Here is a 21903-nt window from a genome sequence, read left to right as displayed (position 1 = left end):
TGGTGGATAGCAGGGGACTGGCCCCAAGGTCACCCAGCTTGCTCATGGGGATATAAATTACAGTGGTGACATTTTCTAATTCACATCGTGGAGCCAACTTCAAAAGCCCCCAGGGCAGCCTGAAGGGAAGCATTGGCTTTTTGCCCATTGGCCTCTGCATTTGTCTTGATTCCTTTTCTCTATCTGCCTTTGGCCAATTGGCCTGTGCCTTTCTCCAGTTTCATCATCATCATTATCATCATTTATTTATACCCCGCCCTCCTTAGCCAAGGGAGCAGCTAACAACCAATAATAAAAACAAGTTGAATGAATACAACTTTAAAACAAGATTAAAATACAACATTAAAACATTAAAATGCAGCCTCATCACAGGAGGAGAAAGGGGAAAAAAGAGGGGGAGGGAATCAGATTGACTCCAAGCCAAAGGTCAGGTGGAACAGCTGTCTTACAGGCCCTGCGGAAAGAAATCAGATCCTTCAGGGCCCTGGTCTCATGAGGCAGAGCGTTCCACCAGGCTGGAGCCAGTGTTGAAAAGGCCCTGGTTCTGGTTGAAGCTAATCTAACTTCCTTAGGGCCCGGAACCACTAGGGTGTTGCTATTTATGGACCTTAAGGTTCTCCATGGGGCATACCGGGAGAGGCGGTCCCATAGGTATGAGGGTCCTGGCTGTGAAGGGCTTTAAAGGTCAAAACCAGCACCTTAAATCTGAGCCTGTACTCCACCAGGAGCCAGTGCAGCTGGAAAAGCACTGGATGAATATGCTCCCATGGCAGAGACCCTGTGAGGAGCCTCGCTGCAGCATTCTGCACCCGCTGGAGTTTCTGGGACAGCTTCAAGGGCAGCCCTGCGTAGAGTGAGTTACAATAATCAAGCCTGGAGGTGACCGTCGCATGGATCACTGTGGCCAGGTCGGGGCGGGAAAGGTAAGTACAATATTAAATACAATGTCTGTATTTAATAAAATATACTTCCCTCAGATTCCTCATGGGACAATGCAAGCAGAGGTCTGCATAGCCTTCATGTTTGACCATCTAACAAATTAGTTTTAGAGCAAAGTTGAGCGGCTGTCTATTTAAGAATAAAAGCTATTAGCAAATGCTTCTTTTCCTACACAACACTGCATTTTGCCTATTAGTGAACCACAGAAACAGCCGGCCCCCCCTTTAAACTTTGGAGTTGGGACTTGAAGTACTCATGAATTTCAAATGAGCAGCTTGGGGTGGGTTTTGCTTGTTTGCTTTTGCGGGAATATTTGCCTCTGAGGAAACCTGAAGCAGTGGTATTGGCAAGATGAAAAAGACAACTAGTCACATACATTGACGTCCTACGTCCTGATTGACCTAAATAATCCGAAGCTAGGCATTTTTAATACTGTAAAATAAAGCACACACAAACATCAACTTCAGTCTACTTCTGCAGGAACCTTCGGCAAGCCTCCACAATGTCAAACCAAGTCATTTCTACGACCTAGGAAGAAGTTTGAGTGAATAAATGGTCGGGGCGGGAAAAGTAAGGGACCAACTGCTTGATGCCGCGAAGGTGGGAAAATGTCGCCTTGGCTGTTGCTGTAACCTGCGCCTCCGTATCTCTCATCTGCTTTTTGCCAATTAACCTGTGCGTTTCTCTAAATTCCTTATCTCTATCTGCGTCTTCGCCCCACTCTACCCTTTCCCTTTCCTATCTCTACATTCTTCTTTCCTATCTCTATATTCCCCAGCCCCCTGCCTCTACGGCGGCCCGGATAGGCCGCTTCCTCTGACGTCACCCTCCCACGATCCCTTGCGGCGAGCCCTCCTTGGCAAGGTGAAGAAGCTGGCGGCCCAGCCAAGATGGCGGCGTACCTGACCCACCAGCAGAAAGTGCTGCGTCTCTACAAGCGGGCGCTGCGGCACCTCGAGTCCTGGTGCATCTTCCGGTGAGAGACGGGGGGGGGGCTGCTCCCCGGCACCCTCTTTTCGGGACCCTCCCCTCTCTTTGGCCGCCCTCTCCCGTTATCTGCCGGGGTCCGAGGGAGAAGGAGGGCCTCTGTCCTTCTCCGTGACAGGGCCTCGCTCAGACCTCCTTCGTTTATTCCGCCTCTTTCCTGTCTTTCTTCTCGGGGGGCCGGGCAGCTTCTCTCGTGGTTGCTTCTGTGTCTCTTCCTCGCGGCCCTCCCATTTCGCCAGGACAACAACAACAACCCTGCGAGGCAGGGCCAGAAGGGGAAAAGGGAGCCCCGTTGAACCAAAAAAAAAGGGGGGGTAAGGAAAAAAGAGCATAGTAAGTCAGGTCTGCTTAATCAAAAGCTAGTAATATCCAAAGGCAACACGATGACCAAGTGCAACAATGAGATGTCAATATAAACTCTATATAATCTTTATAGAACAATACGAAATATATGAAATATGCACTCTCTGCAAAACCAAATAAACATAAATCTTCTAAATCTCTAAAAGTCACAAAATGTGGATTCTCTTGAAAACATAGAACCAAAAGATGGATTCTCTTGAAAACATAGAACCAAACAAACATAAGTCTTATAGGTCTCTGAAAGTTTTTGTGGGCTATGCAAGTCTCTGAAAGAAGCAATGGGTCAGATTCTTACCTGGTGAAAACAAGCTGTAAAGCTTTGTTTTATGACTTCCAACGCTGCTGAAGTGGTCCGCAAACAGATGTAGTGAACAGTGATCTAAAATTAAGTAGACCCACGGACTGTGGTCCTCAAACTTTTTTCTCAGGACCATTCTTTCAGAAAAAAATTTTCCCCACGACACACAAGATTTTTAATTCATGAGACATGCCTTGGAAAACAGTGAATATTGTTTTTATATAGCGGACGGATGAAGAATTGGAAGTTCTTTACTCTCCGATTTTTAAATTTTTCATAGAATCTTAGAGTTGGAAGGGACCCAAGGGTCATCTAGTCAAAGCTTTCTTTTTTTTATTGTATCTGTATGAAAGTCTTGGTTTGGTAAAAAAGGGAAAATATTTCAAGTTTTGTATTTTTTCCCTATAAACCTTAATAAATTTTATTTTTTTAAAAAGGGAAACAAAAAGAAACCACTCCTAGCCATGCTTGATTTATAATAGGACATCCAGAAAGTATAAAATAATGCAGCTACATAAGAACGTGAATAATATTGATTGTCCTTGAATCTTGCTGCCACACCAGGGTGGTACTGCGAACCACTGTACTGTAATAGCAGGACCAAAAGTAAAAAGGGAGCTTCATTGTTCCAAAAAAGAGCATGGTAAGACTTAATAGTATTAATTTATACATACATACATAAATAAATACGTACATACTTTTATTTGTATTCTGCCTTTCCACAGTTCAAACCATGCCGGAGGTGGCTTATAATATGAAAAAATGCATAACTACAACATACAAAAGTGATTCTAAGCAATAAATAAAACATGAAATAATACACAACCAAACTGAACAATTTCTAGACATTCCTAATCAAGGTATTGCCCTTCTGTGAATCCTGTTAGGAAAGCTAGGCTCAGAGATGGTGATTGGCCCAAGGTCACTGTGAGCTTCATAGCTAATAGGATTTTGACCCTGGGGATGACTAGTTGTAGTCCAACACTCTAAAGTTCTAATTACACTTTTTACTATTGTGTTTCACATAGAAACATGATGCATTTGCCAACATCCCTTGTATGTCAAGCTTTCTGACATGGCAAAATTTTACCTTTTAATATTTCTGGTACTAATGTTCCCCCACCCCCCTTCTCTTTCTTTTCTCCTCACCCATTTTGTGATTTTTCTGTTATTTGTTGATGTTTGCTGGTGGGTGGGCTGAGGGGATCAGGTGAGGTTTGAGCATTTCCCTGAAATCATTTTAACAAGGGTTAAGATGAGCTCACGGGTCTTGTTGTCTTTGCTCCCGTGTTAATTATTGTTTACCCCTTACTGTGCTTCCTGACCACCCTATTCCTCAGGAGCACCTATGTTTTTAAAGTAAAGGGCTGAGCAGTGAGGTGACCAGGTTGCAGATGATACCGTATTATTCAAGATGTTGAAAAATAAAGCAGACGGGAAAGAGCTGCAAAAGAATCGCTCCAGACTGGGTGAATGGGCAACAAAATGACAGATGAGGTTGAAAGTAAGTTTCAAGTGATATACATGGGGACAAATCAATCGTATCTTCACATGTAGACAAACGAGGAAATTAGATATTGGGGTAGTGTTGTGTAGCTCAGTGAAAATGTCAAGCCACCGTGCAGCACCTTTGTAAAAAAGGACCAGTTCTATTCTAGGGATTGTTAGGAAAGCCAAAGCTGTCATTCAAATCTGTGGTGTGAACACACTTGTATACAATTCTGCTGTCTGTATCTCAAAATCGATATTATAGAGCTGAAAAAGCTGCCAAAGGGGACGAGAATAATATGGGGCTAAATTCCCTTCTATACAGGGAATATTTAGGTCTTCAGGAGTGTCTAGCACGCTCAGTTGTGCTTAAAATGTGATCCATGGCTGTAAATCCCCTCACAGCCCTGCACAGCTGTATTTAAGAGCCAAAATAACAGCTACTTAGAATCTTAGATAATGTTTAGGGCTTTAATGTTTAGAATCTTAGATAATGTTTAGGGCTTTATGCCTAAAATTCTAATTTTGTGAAACATTATCTACACACTAGATCCCTCTAGTGGCCATTCCATAGAAATGGTTCTATTATAACAGTCTTAAGTAGAATTCTTATCTAGTGCATTGGGAAAATTGGGTAAGTGGTTGTGGATTTTACAGGGTGTCCTATGAACACGGTGCCCCATGACATTTTATCCATGGAGGAATCTGTGTGTAGCTATCTGACAGTGCGTTAACTCTCAGTGACTGCAGAATCGTACAAACAGGGCTACTTCTGTCACTACAATAGTTACACACCTTTTCAGTTTAGATTATAAAATGCATTACAGAGAACAGTTGTTAAAATGGTGATAAAATAGTAAAACTGACATTAAAAGTTAGCAACATCAGAGAAAGCTATTGTTAAAACAGCGTCATAAAATGACCGAAATGCAGACTGGATTTTTAAAAAAATGGTTCATAAAAAAATAATAACCATGGTTAGCTCTAAAAAGGGGAAAGGGATTTGTGTTTGAGAAGCGGAAAGGAGCAGAGGAGCCCTCTAGTAACTGTGATTGGGAGATCAGGCAGCATTATATCTTCATTGGCCTATATCGGGGACCTGTAATTTCACGATGGTTATCTTTTTCTTTTTCCTTGCATTCTCAGGGACAGGTATCGATTCTTCGCCTGCCTGCTGAGAGCACGGTTTGATGAACATAAGGATGAAAAAGATATGGTGAAAGCATCCAAGTTGTTGCTGGCTGGTGAACAAGAATTTTGGGAAAATAAACACTCTGAGCCTTACATCTTTCCTGATGCTCCAGGAGGCACATCTTATGAGAGATACGAGTGCTACAAGGTCAGTACATTACAAGGCAACTTGCAACTAACCTCCGTAATCCGTTGCAAACAGCACTGTGCACATGCTTGGGATAGTTATCATAGTTTCAACAGAGAGTATTGATTAGTACAAGAAGTACACTAAATTGGGGGGGGCGCACCACCCTTTGAGCAGTCAGAAGGGAAAAAGAAAGGGCTGATGTGTTTTCTTTTCCCAAAGAAAATGAAATCGTTGAGTTCCAGGAGTATACTTCAGACATGGGAAAATGTAAGCGAGAAAAGTATCAGGTCTTGGGCATAACAAAGAGTCATGGAGAGGTAGGGAGACCAAATTTTTGCTAGAACACAGAAGTTGTCTTCCAATAAAGTATTATCAAAAGGGGGAACCTATGTGCCTCCTAAAAGCAAGAAGATGGATGCACTGAGCAGCGCTGCTTCTGCCATTATACAAATACCTGCTGCATTGATCCTACTGTCACTCTCATCCATGCTGAAGAGGAGTACAAGCTGGAGGGTTAGATGTGCATCCTTTAAATAGCTCACATTATCGGCTTCAGAAGCAGCAGAACCACCATATTACAGTGGTACCTGTGGTTACATACGCTTCAGGTTACAGACTCCACTAACCCAGGAATTGTGCTTCAGGTTAAGAACTTTGCTTCAGGATGAGAACAGAAATCGTGCAGCGGCAGCGGGAGACCCCATTAGCTAAAGCGGTGCTTCAGGTTAAGAACAGTTTCAGTTTAAGAACGGACCTCCAGAACGAATTAAGTAGTTAACCCGAGGTACCACTGTATCCAGAAGATCCATCATTTTAACGGGTGGGAGTGATTGCGGGTCACTGGAACCCTACTACTACTACTACTACTACTACTACTACTACTAATAATAATAATAATAATTTATTATTTATACCCCGCCCATCTGGCTGGGCTTCCCCAGCCACTCTGGGCGGCTTCCAAAAGAATATTAAAATACTGTAATACATCAAACATTAAAAGCTTCCCTAAACAGGGCTGCCTTCAGATGTCTTCTAAAAGCCTGGTAATTGTTGTTCTCTTTGACATCTGGTGGGAGGGCGTTCCACAGGGTGGGTGCCACTACCGAGAAGGCCCTCTGCCTGGTTCCCTGTAACTTGGCTTCTCCCAGTGAGGGAACCGCCAGAAGGCCCTCTGTGCTGGACCTCAGTGTCCGGGTAGAACGATGGGGGTGGAGACGCTCCTTCAGGTAGTGCATGCCCAAATGGTCCCTGGCAACCAACCATTCATGTGGAAAGTGAGGTAGTTCTGCCCATACCTCTACCAAATGAGTTGGATGGCGAAATTTCTTCTTTTCTAGTAGCTGCTCAGTATGCTGCCATAGGAGCCCATAAGGAAATGTATAATATTTTTCATTGGGTATGTGAAGCTGTCTTGTAGTCAGATGTAGACCTGTCCTGTGTCTTACCAGCCATGCTGCTCGCTCCAACATGGAGATGGTGGGGACTGAACAGGGACCTTTTGCATACAAAGAAAGCTCTCGCACTGAGCTCCGGCAAGCTATGGCCTCTTCCCTCTTCGTTTAGGCTCACTGAGAGTCTTTTGGAAGGTGGAGAGATGATACTTATTCTATTGGCTCTCCTGACTATAGTCCAGTATTTTATTGTAGGATCTTCTGACTGAAGAGTAGTTGTGTGGCACAAGTTGACTCATAGAAATGAAGCCCCGCAATGGGGTGCACACCTTGTAATTCTTTCTTCTCAATTTGGTTTAAACTGCACATTGCAGCAATTCAAGCCTAAAAATTGCTAGGTCTTTATTAAACTAGTCTACTGGGTCTTTATTAAACTAGCCTCTTAAACAAAGGAGCACATTGAAGCATTACAGGAGAAACATTGTGCCTTCTAAGAGACAAGCAATCTTTGCCTACATTGTTATTGCAGTGTTTTAAGTCATGGTCTGGTTTCCAATCTGACAGGCACCCGAATGGTTCCTAGATTTATGGCATCCTTCAGAGAAGGCAATGTATCCTGACTACTTTGCCAAGAGAGAGCAGTGGAAGAAGCTGAGGATGGAAAGCTGGGAGAAAGAGGTTTGTCTTGCTGCTTCTACTACATGTACTGCAGTGTAGATTTCTGTGTGTTGAGAAAGAAAAAAAATGGCAGTCGCATATATTTAAACATTCTGCTTGTTTCCTAACAACCTGTCTTCAAATGTCGTCATTACCATGAGGCCTAGATACCTCATTATCATCTTTGAAAGCTCATTCTGACTTTGCAAATGCACAGCACTGCATTTCAGTGGCATGTTGCCCATCCCAAATTAAGTGGCTAATCTGGATTGCTTCTTCTCTCCCCGCTCAGGATACCAGTTAGTACTTCCATCTTATCTTGGCATGGGAAACTTTCTGATACATGTTCAGTCCAGCAGGACACAAGCATGCATTGCTATAGTCTCCTGTGGAAATGTATGGGCACCAAGCTTGAAGTGGGCAACTCTATATAAATAAATTCTTGGAGATGTACTCTTGGTGGCTACTGACTTGGTTTCACTCTCTAGGTTCAGCAGCTTCAAGAAGAAACCCCAGCAGATGGGCCCAAGACGGAAGCCCTGCCTCCAGCGCGGAAGGAGGGACACCTGCCTCCCCTGTGGTGGCAGTATGTCACTAGGCCACGGGAGCGTCCAGCATAAAAAATCAACTTTCCATGTACAAAAACACTTCTCCAAGAGGAGATGAAGCCCTACCAGTAAAAAGAATGTCTGCATGCATTACTGTGGTACATGTACCCAATAAAATAAAGTTCAGTGTCAATCAGTGGCGTTCGTGTGAACATTTAAGTGTGGACTATGGTGGCACCTCATCTTCCTCAGTACAGTGGTACCTCAGGTTACCGACTCCGCTAACCCAGAAATAGTACCTCGGGTTAAGAACTTTGCTTCCGGATGAGAACAGAAATCGCGCAGCAGTGGCGTAGCAGCAGCGGGAGGCCCCATTAGCTAAAGTGGTGCTTCCGGTTAAGAACAGTTTCAGGTTAAGAACAGACCTCCAGAACGAATTAAGTACTTAACCCGAGGTACCACTGTATGTTGTTTTAGTATCGGTATATGCAGGGAGAAGAGTAGCTCTTTAATTATGGAACCCCCTACCTGGAACTGTTTCTAATGTCTTCCTCTTATGCTGCTTCCAGAAGTTGAGCAGATTAACGCTTGGGCGAGTTTGAATCGCATAGTTGGCATGACAACCCAACGCACAAAACAGTTTCTCCCAAAGTAGGGACACCCTGTTTAAAACAGCCGCCCCATTGCCCAGTTATTGTATTCTTGGGAGTCCTTATCCTCCAGATATTGGTGGGGAACGATGAGTGTGTTGGCACTCTGCCCTTCTTAAGCAGTCTGGTTCTCTGTATAGGTTAGGAATTGCCTTATGGGAGCAGTAGTGGATATGAAACGCAACAGACCTGGGCCATGGACTGCCACTCAAGATTATATTATTGCTCTAAAAGAGGGGTGGTGAACCTTTTGTCTTTACAGAGGATGTTGTGGCAGCCATCAGCCTCAGCTGCTATGGCAAATGATAATGGAAGCTGTAGGACCTCAACATCTGGAGTTTCCCCATCCTTGTTCCAGAGCAAATAGCCTCTACATACCATGCCCAGGTCACCTCCAGAATTCAGACTCTGTTTTTATATAGTTCAATAGCCATTTCACACTAAACCTATGAGAAAGCATTCAATGTATGAAGCCCTTGTTGATGAAGATAAACTTATTTTGATAGGGTTGTATCAAACAAAGTCATCCTATTAGCACAATGATTTCCTACAATCAGGGTGGGGAAGGTAGGCAAGGGGTGAAAGAGGATGTCTTGATATGCAAGCCTAAGTTCTTGTACTGCTACAGTTCATATTTTCTTCAATCATCAAGCTGTGCAATTGGACCCTCTTTAAAACCAAGTACAGTGAGATGCAGCTATGTTATACCATCCACTTTGTACTGGGAAGTCCACAAAATGTGGGTCACGCTGCTTTGTTGGCTGCCTTGGGCATGCTTTGATGGGAAGGCAGGGGAAAAAGACATAGAATTTTATTCTTGTGGCTGCAAATGGAAGGCTGCAATATCAGGTGAATACACTACACTGGAAGGTATATGGAATATTCAAACACACTTCTCTTACCTGCAATGAAATGTTCCTTTTTTTCTGTGTGTCAGTTTTGTGGTTAACGCCCAGTTCATACTTTGCTATATAATACGCTGGTGTTTTAAAAGGCATAGTGGCAATACCTTTTATTGAAATGGGGGTCATGGAGTAAGATTAGGCAACTAAAATATGAGGAGGTTTAGTAGCAGGTCTTTATTTGTAATATAGGCTGAAGCAATCATTACAATGTAGAAGGGTAACACAGTTAACAGCAATTTTTTATTTATAGCAATTCAGAACAAAAAAGCATGAGGGGAGAGGTCAACTCTCAGTACAAACTAGCAACTAAACCACAATAACTTACCATTAGAAACATCTTTTCCTTTAAAAAACGGTGACACTGCTTTTACAATAGGCAAGGAACACACACCAAAAAAAAATTAAACCCAACAGAATGAATCAAAGTGGTTTGTTACACCCTAAACATTGAATTTTGGCAACAGTTTTGATAATAAAATTTTAAACCAAGAGTAAATCCTAGTGTTTAAAGAACTAAAGAGGAGCTGCACTTCTTGAGTACAGCTGGATTTTAAAAAAGAAAAATGTTTTGTATACCTTTTGGATCCAATCCATCAGGAATTTCTCCTGCCCAAGCCCCACAAAAACTAACGGGAATTATACAAGAGTACTGCTGAGCCCTTGTGAAATGCCAGCTGATTTCAACATGAAGCTTGCCAGGAGATGATCGTGACCCCCTGCATCCATTTTAGTCCAATTATTGTTTTCCCCGCCCCACCTCAGTTTAGTGATGGGGAAAAGATCTTGAAGCATCATTTGCAGAACGCATCCGCTATTTCATCAAGATTGGGTGGGCTTAATTATACCAGAGGCACTACTTGTTTTAATGTATGTTTCGAAGTAATAAGGAGCTTGTTTTTCATCAAGGGAGAGGTTTATCAATTAAAGATCATGCTTTTTTTGTCTTGTGTTTTTTGTTTTGCTTCTGAAGCCATAACTTAAAAAAGTGTTAAGCAACCACAGCAGTGTAAATGTATATAGAACACAGTGACTATAACAGTTTTACAATACGTCTCACATCCAATGCAGTTATGTATTTAAAGCATAAGAGGTTATGTAGGCAAGATGGCAGCCAATAGGAGTCTCAAGAATGTCCGTGGAGGAGGAGATGTGTGAGCATACGCCCAAATGAGCTCCTCCCGCTGTAGGGGCTACTTCTCTGCAACCACCAACACGCAGGTCTGTTGATCCGTTAATTCCGCTTGCGTTGCCCATATAGAGATAAGGCAGACGGTATTCGTTTAGACTGCAGAATGCTTTAAAAGAAAAAGACACAACCCACAAAACTGCAGCACACCCGTGGTGCACGAGTGATGCACGTTTTCTACCGACCCCATGAAATGGATTATAATCACAGCAATTTTCATGTTAAGAAAAGAGAAGGAAAAAAAACCCCATCTATAAATTTATTAACAGCTTTCCTAAAATTTGTTGCTAAGAAGTCTCTTTAAAAAAAAAAAGTTCAACCCCCCCGTAACCCCTGTAATAAATAAAAAAAGCAAAGCTGTGTGCACGTTCCCTCCCGCATTCCCCCAAAGCTTTTAGCATTTATGAAAAAAGCCAACCCAAAATGTCACTTAAGAGAAGGAAAAACAGGCCCCTTGCGATAAACGTTTCTCATTTCATCAGAATTCTCAGCTGGTTCCCCATCAGATCAAGTTGTTTCCTCAAAACTAGTGGGGTGTTTGCTGTTTGTTTGTTAAGCTGCCCAGCCTGCTGAGCATAGCCAGTTTAATGAGAAGTTTTTAACTAAGAACTCCCTGGTAAATCTCCCCACCACAACCCTTTTCAAGTCTACGCATTTCTTTCTCTCCACTTCTTCGTTACTGTCCCCTAACAAAAGAAAAAAGGAAAAAAAAACGAGACAACGTGAAGGGAGAAAACAAAAAAAAGGTTCTTAAGTCTAACCTGGCTTAAGATGGCATGACTTGACAAAAGTTGTTGCTTGTGCAGTCCTGAAGACAAGGGTGGGGTGGAATAATACAAATTATGATTATTAAAAGGAATAGTCCACAGAGGCTCTTCTTAGGCAGGAGATCTTATGGAGCCTTGACAATTTTTAATGGGAGAGGCTAAACACAGGAGGTGTTCCTAGTGTAAAGCGCCCATATACTTCCTACATAAACAAACACTGCAATCCAATATGGCTTATTGGGACGCATGTATCTTGAAGCTACCGCTAAGCTACTTTTGTGCAACAGTAAAGTCCCTCCCCTTCTCCTATCCCCTAAATACTAACCAATTACAGGCTCTCCCCCTCTCTCTCTTCCACTATATATTGCTTTAATCAATCAGCTGCTGTTTCCTGCCTTTCAAACATAAAAAAAAGTCACTGTACTTCAGCGAGGACCTGTTTCTTGCCACGTCCTTCGTACGTTAAAAAACAAAAGCTGGTTTTCGCATCCTTCTCATGACAAGGTGCTTTGCAAAAAAAAATAAAAAATAAAAATTCCCGGGGAGAGCGAGAATGCATTACTACCACTCTCTCCATGCCGAAGTTTAAGCTACTTGATCTTCTTTGCACGCATGTAAAACTTTTTTTTCCTTTTGTTTTGTACAAAGTGTTTATAAAAAAGTTACACAGGATTTGGCACCTTCAGGGGGAAAAAAATCAAAAGGGAAACTCAGGTTAAAAATGTGCAGGAAAAAAATAATAATCAGCAGTATTTACAAAAAAATTTAAAAATAAAAATATCAGAAAGAGGCTGTGCCTTAAGCGTTTTAGTTTGCAGGTTCCCTCCCTCCTCCCACCCCCGCTGCCCTCCATTTTAAAGAACGTTTCCAGCTGCTTTGCTAATGAGCATCCTGCAAATTCTGATTGTACAGTGGAATGGACAGACAGTCGGTTTCATCAGGTAGTCTCTGTTAAGCTGGTCAACTGGCAGTGGTCCAGCGTCTAGGAAATGCGGGGCGCTGAGCGGTCATTTGTGGTGGTCTTCTTCAGCTTCACGCCCCGGCGAATCGCATTGAGCATGTCTTCGCCTTGCGGGGCTTCTCCGATATTCTGGTCCCCCAACTGGGGCACCGGCTGGCATGGGGGAGCAGTCATGTTGGGGCTCTCCCTTTCTCCGGGCTCTCCTTCCCTTTCCCCGGCACCCTGTCTCTGCTCCTCTCCGGCACTCGGCTTCTGGCTCACAGCGGGAGGGTTGGCGGGTGCCTGACCGCTCCACGGCAAGGCTGCACCGACTCCAACCGAATTGCCGCCTCCGGCCTCCGGGCTTTGCTCAGGGCTTTCTTCAGCCCCGCTTGGCACACTGGGCAGCCCCCCCGGCATGTCTGGGACGGTTGGCGTCTTGACCGGAATCACGGGCGTCTTGATGGGTATCGGCCCTGCCCCTATGGTCCCACGCCGGACCGTCGGTTTGGTGGAAGGGGTCCGCCGGATGGTCGCCACGCCGGGAGTCACCAGCACAGGCCCAAGGGTGGTGGGGAGGCCTGCGGTGGACGCAGGGCGCTTGGCGTGAAACATGCGGCGGTACGACTGGCTGATGTCGCTGTTTCTCGGAATAGTTGAAGACTTGTCAAATTCCTGCTGCTCCGGCTCTTGGTCCCCGCTGACGGAGAAATAGTCGTAGTCCGAAACTGGGGGTGGAAAAAGGCAAGTCAGGAAACTACGACTCTTCAACTGCTGCAAGCTTTTATTTCACTGCCGCTAGCTGCAGCAGGATGAGCAAAATTTACACAGGAGGCTTGGTCTGCTCAGAATTGAGTACAGTGGTACCTCGTGTTAAGAACTTTGCTTCAGGATGAGAACAGAAATCGTGCTCCAGCGGCAGCGGGAGGCCCCATTAGCTAAAGTGTTACCTCAGGTTAAGAACAGTTTCAGGTTAAGAACAGACCTCCAGAACGAATTAAGTTCTTAACCCGAGGTACCACTGTACAGCGGTACTTCGGTTGTCAAACTTAATCCATTCCAGGAGTCCGTTCAACTCCGGGAACCGTTCGGAAACCAAGGCGCAGCTTCTGATTGGCTACAGTGGCTTCCTGCAGTCAAGTGTAAGCTGCGTCGGAAGTTCAGCTTCCAAAAAACGTTCACAAACCGGAACACATAATTCTGGGTTTGTGGCGTTCGGGAGCCAAGCCATTCGAGAACCAAGGTTTATGTAACTTTTCCAGAGTTAATGCTAAATACATTACTCCTGGCAAATGAGCCACCGTAACTGCTAGAGGGATATGAAATTTCGTGTCCTGGGCTTTTAGACTCTTCTACCCATGTCCTATCTGAAACCAAAGGGACATATTGGTTGTCAGATGTGAAATAACAACGTTCTTTTCAGCTCTCCTTACTACCATCTCTTCAACGCATGATGAGCCTTTGTAAAATGCACAAAGTCTGCAGCATGCAGAAGGCTTGAGAGGTGCAGCAACTTTCTTGGCTTGGCCGTTCCAAAGAAGCAAAAAATGGACACGCACATTGCTTACCTTGCGAGGGGATGGTGTCCTCTGAGCAGCAAGGTGTGGTCGTTTGGGTGCTGTAGCCGCTGGAACACTGCAGGGAATCCCGGCTGCTCCTCTGGGTGTCCAGCTGCAGCCCTCGAGTCAGAGCCAGAGCTAGCTCTTCGCAGGCCTCCATCTCCTCTCCTTGCTAAAAGGACAAGAGAGGCCTCTTGTTAGGATTGCGGAACAGGGATAGCTAGGATGATCCCCAAGGGTCTCTTGCTGTGACGACCCCTTCCGCACAAAGCAGATTATTACAAAATTATTCCCGTTAGATGATCAGACCAACCAAAATGTCACAAAGTACTGTATTTTTCGCTCCATAAGACACATTTTTTCCTTCCTAAAAAGTAAGGGAAAATGTCTGTGCATCTTATGGAGCGAATGTGTGGTCCCTGGAGCCAAATTACCCAGGGGCAAAAAGCAGATCATGCTTCTTTTTCTTCTTCTTTTTTGAAAGAGGGAGGTGGGTGTTGAAACAAAGCCGCTGATCGTTTGCCGATCGGGGGGAGAGATAAGGGACGCTAGAGGTAAAGACAGCAAACTTGCAAAGGGGGGGGGGGGGACAGGAAGACTAAAGCAATAAGGAGAGAAATTAGAAGAAAAGGAGGAGCAGAAAACTGCTCCAGGTAAGGAAAAGACACTACGGCAAACAAGAGGGAAGGGAGTGTTGAAAGGAAACAGCTGATCGGTGGGATCAGGAGAGAGATGAGGGACGCTAGCGGAGGCTTCCTGGGAGGGGGAAGGTAAAAGCCCATGGATCCTCAGGATTTTTACACTGGGTCACCATTAGATCACATAGCATGTCCATGGGTACACCCTGCACCAAAAAAATCATGTATCCACTGTTTCCTGAGGCTGCAATGGTGCAAAACTGTGGTTACAAAGCATGGATCCACATGGATTCGCAGGATTTTTGCATTGGGCTACCCCAAACTCACCATCAGATCACATGTCTGTGGCCACAGCATGAACCACAAAAATCATACATCCACTGTTTCGTTCAGAATATTTTTCTTGTTGTTTTCCTGCTCTAAAAACTAGGTGCGTGTTATGGTCAGGTGCATCTTATGGGGCGAAAAATACGGTAAGTGTTCAAGCTCTGTAAGTAAGCGCAACAGTAAGAGCTGGCCGACAGTGGAGCGGGCTCTCTCAGGAGGATGTGGGCTCCTTCCTTCCTTGTTTTAAGCAGAGGTTGGATGGCCATCTGTCACGGATGCTTTAGCCAAGATTCCAAGATTGCAGAGGGCTGGAGTGGATGACCTTTGGGACCCTTCCAACTCTATGATTCTATGATAAGCAGCAAATGTTTGTGCAACTCAGAAGACCATTGGGGCTCAGTTGGGCCCATTTGGTACTGGATGAACAGGTCTACTGGGGACACAACAAAGAACAACCGAGTCTCACCCTTGGGGCAGCCGACACAGTCATGCTCCGAGGTCTCTGAGCTTCCTCGGTTGCCAGAGCCGGTCCACTCTGTGCTCCCCCGGCGGGGTCTCCTTCTCGTTTTTCCTTCCGGCGTTGCAAAGTATTTACCAAGGGCTGGTCATAAGGACCTGGCTTAGCCCAATCCTAGAGAAAAAAACCCATTAGTCAAAAGTTTACGCAGATTGCATATTCTCCGCAAAGATACGTGCTGGGCTCTCTGCTTTTTATTAAAGGAAAGTCACCAGTCTTAAGATGTTGTTTTTCTGAACTCATGTACAGCTTTGCCTTCAAAGCAAGGCACAGGCCAGGTTGACTCCATTGCAGGAGCAACAGCACAGCAGTGAGTCAGTGACTGGTGTAATGATCTCAGCTTCCTAAGTGATGGCTTAGGAAGCTGAGGATGAGAGTCCCTCTCTCCCCCCCCCCCCCAAAAAAAACCCCTTGATCTGTTCTGGGGTTTCTCCCAACCCTCTAGAGCAGACAGGGGAGGAAATGCAGCGAAAGGAAGTCAACTTTGTTGGCTCCAATTGCTAGGATTTCATAAAACCTTGGTTTTCCTAAGCCTATTTTAATATATAGCTGGGGAAATCTCCATTTTGAGGAATAAGCTGCCAACACACAAAGGCCCTTTCCAAATGGCTGAAGGAGGAAATAATTGGGTTTTTTTTTAAAAAAATTATTTTACAGCCACACTGATAAAAATAAAGCGCCAGAAACATGGCGTCATTTTAATGTGATTGGGCCAATGGGTGGGAGGGTTTGGGGGACAGGATAGGAATGCACAGCTGTTCAACGGAGAGGCAACAGACATTAAAAACGCTGCAGAGAACTGGAAGAATGAAACATCTGTGCTTCCTGTCCCCCTCCCCACAAATGTGTAACTTCAAAAGCTACCCCAGGTAACAAACCATCACCATTTCCCCATAAATAGATAATGTTCAGGCTTATTTGTTAAGGGCAAGATCAAACCTCCTTGACCCTAATTTGAAGTAAGGGGGATGTTCTAATACAAATGTCCCTGGCAAGGCAGTTGTAAGCATTACTGAGATAAATATGTGAGGAACTTTAAACATCTGAAAAGTGCCAGGGATTTGCACTAAAGGGAAGAGTCCTTGCTATGGGTATCAGCCTTGCAACCAGATCTTGTTTGGAGACAAAGCAGGACTGATATATTAAGCTCCCTTAAGATGTAAGGGAGAGAATAAACTGGCAGGCTCTTTCTCTCTCTCAAGTTTTTACTTCTATGCAGGTCTGGAGATCTATTAGCAAGAGCTGAACCTCCCCAGCCTTCCTCCAATCCAGTAAATACCCTGCTTCTGTAAATAGCATGGAGCTCCGACTTATTCACACAAAGTAAATATTAGCGGGTAGGTGGGGGTGCCGCTTCATATGAAGGCCTTTTAAAAATCACTTTGTCAGTGAATATTCATTTAATAAGACGAAAGTACTTTAAGTTCAAATGTAAACTCAGCCCAGTGCATTGTTACGTCGTCTAGATGAGGGCAGTTTCTCATGCCATGTTTTGAACCCAGGTAAGGATACCCAAATCCAAAAGCACACCATTTCTGAAAGGTGACCTGGGTGTTAATTGGCCACGTACCCCTTTAAAATAAGCAGAAACACTCCTGCTTTGGTCAACTCCTGGTGTGTATTTCAGAAAGGGAAGTACACAGGTAGGCACCTTTCAAAACCAAAATAGCATGCAAGTGTCTGGGACTCGTATCTGCACCCTCGTTCCCAACAGATTCTCAGGCCAGACAGACAAATAATGGGTTGCCCGGGGCACTGCAGATACATTTCTCCCCTTCTTCCTTCCCAACAAATGTGCTCCTTTCAAAGCAATCTAGAAACCTAGTAAATTGACTCATTTGACACCAACTGTACATTAGGCAAATGTTAACTGATGGAGTCTTCAAGCAGGAAGACTTCATGTGTGTGCACATGGTAAAAAGAATAACGTAAGTTACACTAGGGAGTGATTGTCCCAGCAAGTTTTTCCAGGGGTGAAGCTGTGAATGAGAGCCAACAGGAAATGCAAGGCCCTGTTCAAGGGATCTCCCCTGGAAAAGATACCATGAGCAACTTTAGTGTTAATTTTAACATAGGGTTAGGGAACCTCCAGTCTATGGGCCAATCCTGGCCTGCAGGGTCAGCTTCCTAAGGAAGGGGTTTGCACGGAAAGCCCTGCTAAAAGGAGGAAAAACCCTTTTGTTTTAGCAGTACTTTATTAGGTGCTTTGAAGTCGCAACTTTGGGCCTTCAAAGCACCTGACACCCAATGTCATTGTGAGGTCAGTTGATTGACAAGTTGGCAACCCTGGCCACCTGTCAAATTTGGCCCTTGAGTCCAATCCTGATGAGGATCAGGGCCTGTTAAACGAAAGAGATTCCCTACTTCTTAACTTTATTAATAAGAGGCACACCCTCAATTAGGTCCTATCAAGCTGTTATCCAGAGAGCACCAACGGTTAACCTAGAACCATCCCAAAGTCTCAGTGTGCTGCACAGTTCGGAAAGCTGTTGAAATGCTTGTTCAGATAATACCGATTTCTTTCTTTTGAAGTTCTTGATTTACGGGAGTAGGAGCTAAGGGAGACTCCCTCGTCAGATCACAGGATTCGGAATAGTATTACGAGCTGGGGTGGGGCGGAGAATTAAATGAGATTCCAGAAGCAACAACTTGCAGTAGAGTTGGGGAGTGGGAAATGGAAAGGAGAATGGGTGACAGAAACAAAAAAAAAAGAACACAAACCTTCCAGCTAGGGATCTTAGATGATGGTAACATGCCTGGCCCAATGGTGTAATAATGAGCGCAGTCTGGAAGGAGGGTGGTGGAAGAGGAAGCCCGGGTCCATGCGTGGGAGACAGGCGGGAAATGAGGGGAAGGGCCTGCACCAACGGAAGCTAAAGATGGGCCACTGGACAAACTACAGTGATAATACCCATTAGACAACTGGAAACAAAACAAAACAAAAAGGGGAAAAAAGAGGAGAGAAATTAATATAAATAGGACAAAATATGGGGGGGGGGGTACAAGGCGAATCAGGCATGCATTGCTGGGAAGTCAAGGGGAAATACCCCATGGAGATTTGAGAACTGTTCGCAACTCAACACCCCATACAGTGCTGGATCATGCTTTGTTAATGTTACTCAAATATGCATCGCCGTTCAAAAACCAAAACATCATTTTCAGGGGCTGAACAGCTTTAGGGTGCTCTGTTAGAGAGGCAGCCATTTTGGGGGGACGGGAAGTTAACCTCCCAGCGTTGGCCAGTGTTATGCATGCCGGATAAACACAATACGGAGTTTGGATGCTCTCGTTCCTTGAGGGACAATCGCAAGTTTCGTTCAGATTCTGAAAGCAATGGGGTGCAATCTTTCCAAAGCTGTTAATACGCCTCCTGGGTTAGTATTTTCACAGCGCGTTCAAGTGAGAAGCAGCAGCAGCAGCAGCAGCAGCTCAGCCTCAGAAAATGACATGTTCTAGGAACAACATAATGAAAGGGGATGGAAGGAATTGGGGGCGTTTCCAGATGAGAATGGACCCCAATTTAAAATCACTCGCTCCGGTGGAGATCGGAAATTATCCCCAAATTATTATTTTACTTGAAAATGCCAGTAAGATTTACGCATGCCAGGGGGCATCTGATTTTAAAAAGAGAATCTGAGATTGTGCATGATTGGAGGTGATGAGTAGACCACATGAAGATTTTGGCTTCGCATTATTAGAAAAGCTCCTGAGAGCCAATTCCATTGCATTGACCAAAGTGGTTCTGTCGTGGGCTAACGGTTATGAACACAGCCACGACATGCCACAGACTGCACCGCAAAATGCCTGGCAAATGGTTTTGTGAATGCTCCAACTTGCGTTACCATCACTGCTGAACAATCTCCACTTCCAGAACGTGGCAGGCAGGGACTCACAAAACCAGTTACTGCACCCAAAGAGGTGGCAACTGTGCGTTAAAAGCAACTGTGTGGCTGGAAGCATGAGGCAGGTTTTCCTGCTGCATTCAACTCATTCATTTGGATCATGTGCGGGGAACTTTCAGCTCTCTAGATGTTGCGAAGCTACAACTCCCCGTCACCCACAAGCATGGCCAATGACTAAGGGTGATGAACGATGTAGTTCAGAGCAACAGCTGGAGGTCCAAAGAGTTCCCCGTACCCAAATTCGATCCTTTATGCCGTGGTGGCGTCCAAACTTTTTAGGGCCTTCAAAGCACCTAACGTCAGATTTGATGAAGTGAGGGCCGTGAGGGCTGACCAACCTTTTTTTAGGATTGAAGTTGTTGAGGTTTTTTTAGGATTTTACCCCAGGAAATAGGAAATAAACTAAGAAATTGCCGCAGGGGCCCTATTGAACCAGCCCCTGCGGGCCTGTTTAGGCCCCCGAAACGGACTTTGGACATGCCTGCTACGGGTTTCCATTCTCATCCTCTCATTTGCACTCATGAGAACTATTTCAGGCCTGTGTGTCTCAGAGCCCGGGGAGGATCAAAGAACATGTCTTAGAGACGAAGCCTTTTTCACCTTCTCTGTGGAGGCCCAAGCCCCCATGGTAGAGCCTGAGCTGACTGACGTGGGGGAGCTGCACTCGCTGACTGACTGGCAGGTTTCAGAGGCTTCCGAGGAGGCAGAGCTGGACGAATTCTGCTGGGTTAAAAAAATAGCGGCAACCATGACACGGCAAGGAACAGCAAAGGAGAGGAAAGACAAGCCAACAGGAGAACAAAAACCCAACAAAGCACAGAGGAACGAATACATTCACAGGAGGAGGAAGAGGAGAGAAGCAGAGTGTTAGGAGATCAGAGCAAAAATTCGATCGTTATGAACGTAGCCGAAAGCCTTCAACGCTGCAAGAGGGACAAAAGCAACAGGGTCCTAAATGGCAGAGCCTTTGCTGCTTTCTAAAAAGAAGCAAACATCTATGACGCCACGTGCCAACTCCCCGCTGAGATTTCAGTTTCAATCGAAAGGGCTGAGGCAATGGCGCCTTCAGAACCGCCTCGGAGCAGATCAGCGGAGCGCTGAAGCCACAGCTGCAGCACCACAACGCAAAGGCCCTCCAGCCGTGCCTTGCCTTTGGAGGCTGGTAGTTGGGAAAATCTAGGCAGGGGTACCTAGGGAAAAGCCTGTATCTGGAAACCCCACACAGATTTCTCAAGAACTGGGCCAGCAGCGGGAGACCAGCTGCTGCGCACAAAACTTTCTTGAGAAAGTAAATCCATATTTACCAGGCAGACATTTTCCATGTGGATTCCTTCATGGGAAGTTGTTCGAAGCTACCCCAATGTTTCCATACGGCCTTATGTGAGGGGTGCTGGTGGTCAGAGAGTCCACTCACAGAGAGTCCTCGGCCTAGTATACCTGAAGGAGCGTCTCCACCCCCATCGTTCTGCCCGGACCCTGAGGTCCAGCGCCGAGGGCCTTCTTGCGGTTCCCTCATTGCGAGAAGATAAGCTACAGGGAACCAGGCAGAGGGCCTTCTCAGTAGTGGCGCCCGCCCTATGGAACTTCCTCCCATCAGATGTCAAAGAGATAAACAACTACCTGACATTTAGAAGACATCTGAAGGCAGCCCTGTTCAGGGAAGTTTTTAATGTGTGACATTTTAATGTATTTTTAATCTTTATTGGAAGCCGCCCAGAGCGGCTGGGGAAACCCAGCCAGATGGGCGGGGAACAAATAATAAATTACTATTACTAGGGTTTCTGCCCTCAGTCTCCCTGTGCTGTCCGTATGTCTGTACTGTCCTCCCCAAATTCGTGTTGAGACATCTGGAGAGTTGTGAGAATCTCAACATTGAAATAACAAATTGACGCTCTTCCTGTTGTGCCATAGATCACCTAAATCCAATCTTTTCCTGGGATTCTCTGCTCTTCAGCACAAACCTACAAACCACACATTCCAGTGCTTTTAGTTTGGCCCGGATAGCTCTGTTGGCCATAGTGTGGTGCTGATAAAGTGAGGTCCGATCCTTTGTCTGCATTGCAGGGGGCTGGAACTAGATGATTCTCAGGGTCCCTTCCAACTCTACAATTCTATGAGGAGCAGAGTGGGAAACCTGTGGCCCTCCAGATGTTGCTGGACTACAGCTCCCATCATTCCTGGGCCACTGGCTGATGGGAACTGGGGCTCCACCTCACCTAGAGGGCCACAGGTTCCCCCTTCCCCAGCCCTGCTACAGAGTGACCCCCATCAATGAGATAGCAGCGGGCTAAAAATGTATACAACAGGAGCAAAAGGCATGCACCCCCATGGAAGGTGTAGGCATGCAAGGCAAGCCTTCAGCAAAGAATCGAGACAACAACCCTATTAAGCATATGCAAGTACAACAATCTGCTCTACATATTCCAAGCACAGAATTTGAGGTTTCTTCACCCAGAACGGAGACTCTTTGCTTTGTACGGGTGCACAATATCTGCGCTTCTACAGGGGGACGTTGCCCCT

General features: G+C 45.2%; 2 protein-coding genes and 1 long non-coding RNA gene across 23 annotated transcripts in view; 2 read left to right on the top strand and 1 right to left on the bottom strand.

The window, feature by feature from the left end:
- The first annotated feature begins 875 nt into the window (after positions 1-875).
- On the top strand, positions 876-8188 carry NDUFB9 (NADH:ubiquinone oxidoreductase subunit B9). Its single transcript, XM_083517057.1, has 5 exons — positions 876-923; positions 1746-1915; positions 5222-5414; positions 7352-7465; positions 7933-8188. The coding sequence occupies exons 1-5, from the start codon at positions 891-893 to the stop codon at positions 8062-8064; spliced, it is 642 nt and encodes a 213-aa protein (XP_083373183.1). The 5' UTR covers positions 876-890; the 3' UTR covers positions 8065-8188.
- Positions 1930-3284, top strand: LOC310713280. Its single transcript, XR_014529181.1, has 2 exons — positions 1930-2571; positions 2910-3284. It is a non-coding gene; the product is annotated as an uncharacterized lncRNA (long non-coding RNA).
- A 1510-nt stretch (positions 8189-9698) lies between the features above and the next one.
- MTSS1 (MTSS I-BAR domain containing 1) overlaps positions 9699-21903 on the bottom strand; it is a 149501-nt gene continuing 137296 nt past the window's right edge. For 3 of the 21 annotated variants that reach the window (XM_083516680.1, XM_083516683.1, XM_083516666.1), the window contains exons 11-15: positions 19984-20106; positions 18203-18403; positions 15431-15595; positions 14000-14171; positions 9699-13168 (exon numbers count right to left, since the gene is read on the bottom strand). In XM_083516680.1, coding sequence (XP_083372806.1) covers positions 12483-13168; positions 14000-14171; positions 15431-15595; positions 18203-18403; positions 19984-20106 — 1347 coding nt within the window. In that variant the 3' untranslated portion in view covers positions 9699-12482. The remainder of the gene's footprint in view (positions 13169-13999; positions 14172-15430; positions 15596-18202; positions 18404-19983; positions 20107-21903) is intronic. The other 18 variants (XM_083516675.1, XM_083516667.1, XM_083516668.1 and 15 more) reach the window with 11 other exon arrangements.

The sequence above is a fragment of the Podarcis liolepis genome (assembly GCF_965112155.1).
Source record: "Podarcis liolepis genome assembly, chromosome: 8".
Lineage (NCBI taxonomy): Eukaryota > Metazoa > Chordata > Lepidosauria > Squamata > Lacertidae > Podarcis > Podarcis liolepis.
Note: the sequence above shows the minus strand (reverse complement) of the source record. Positions and strands in the feature narration are given on the sequence as shown.

What these genes read in the sequence shown, in the direction of transcription:
- NDUFB9 (XM_083517057.1), top strand. Translation starts at nt 891, where the DNA reads ATGGATCACTGTGGCCAGGTCGGGGCGGGAAAG. An exon ending in GCCAGGTCGGGGCGGGAAAG is followed by an intron (nt 924 to 1,745) that starts GTAAGTACAATA and finishes CGGCCCGGATAG; the next exon opens with GCCGCTTCCTCTGACGTCAC. An exon ending in GAGTCCTGGTGCATCTTCCG is followed by an intron (nt 1,916 to 5,221) that starts GTGAGAGACGGG and finishes TTGCATTCTCAG; the next exon opens with GGACAGGTATCGATTCTTCG.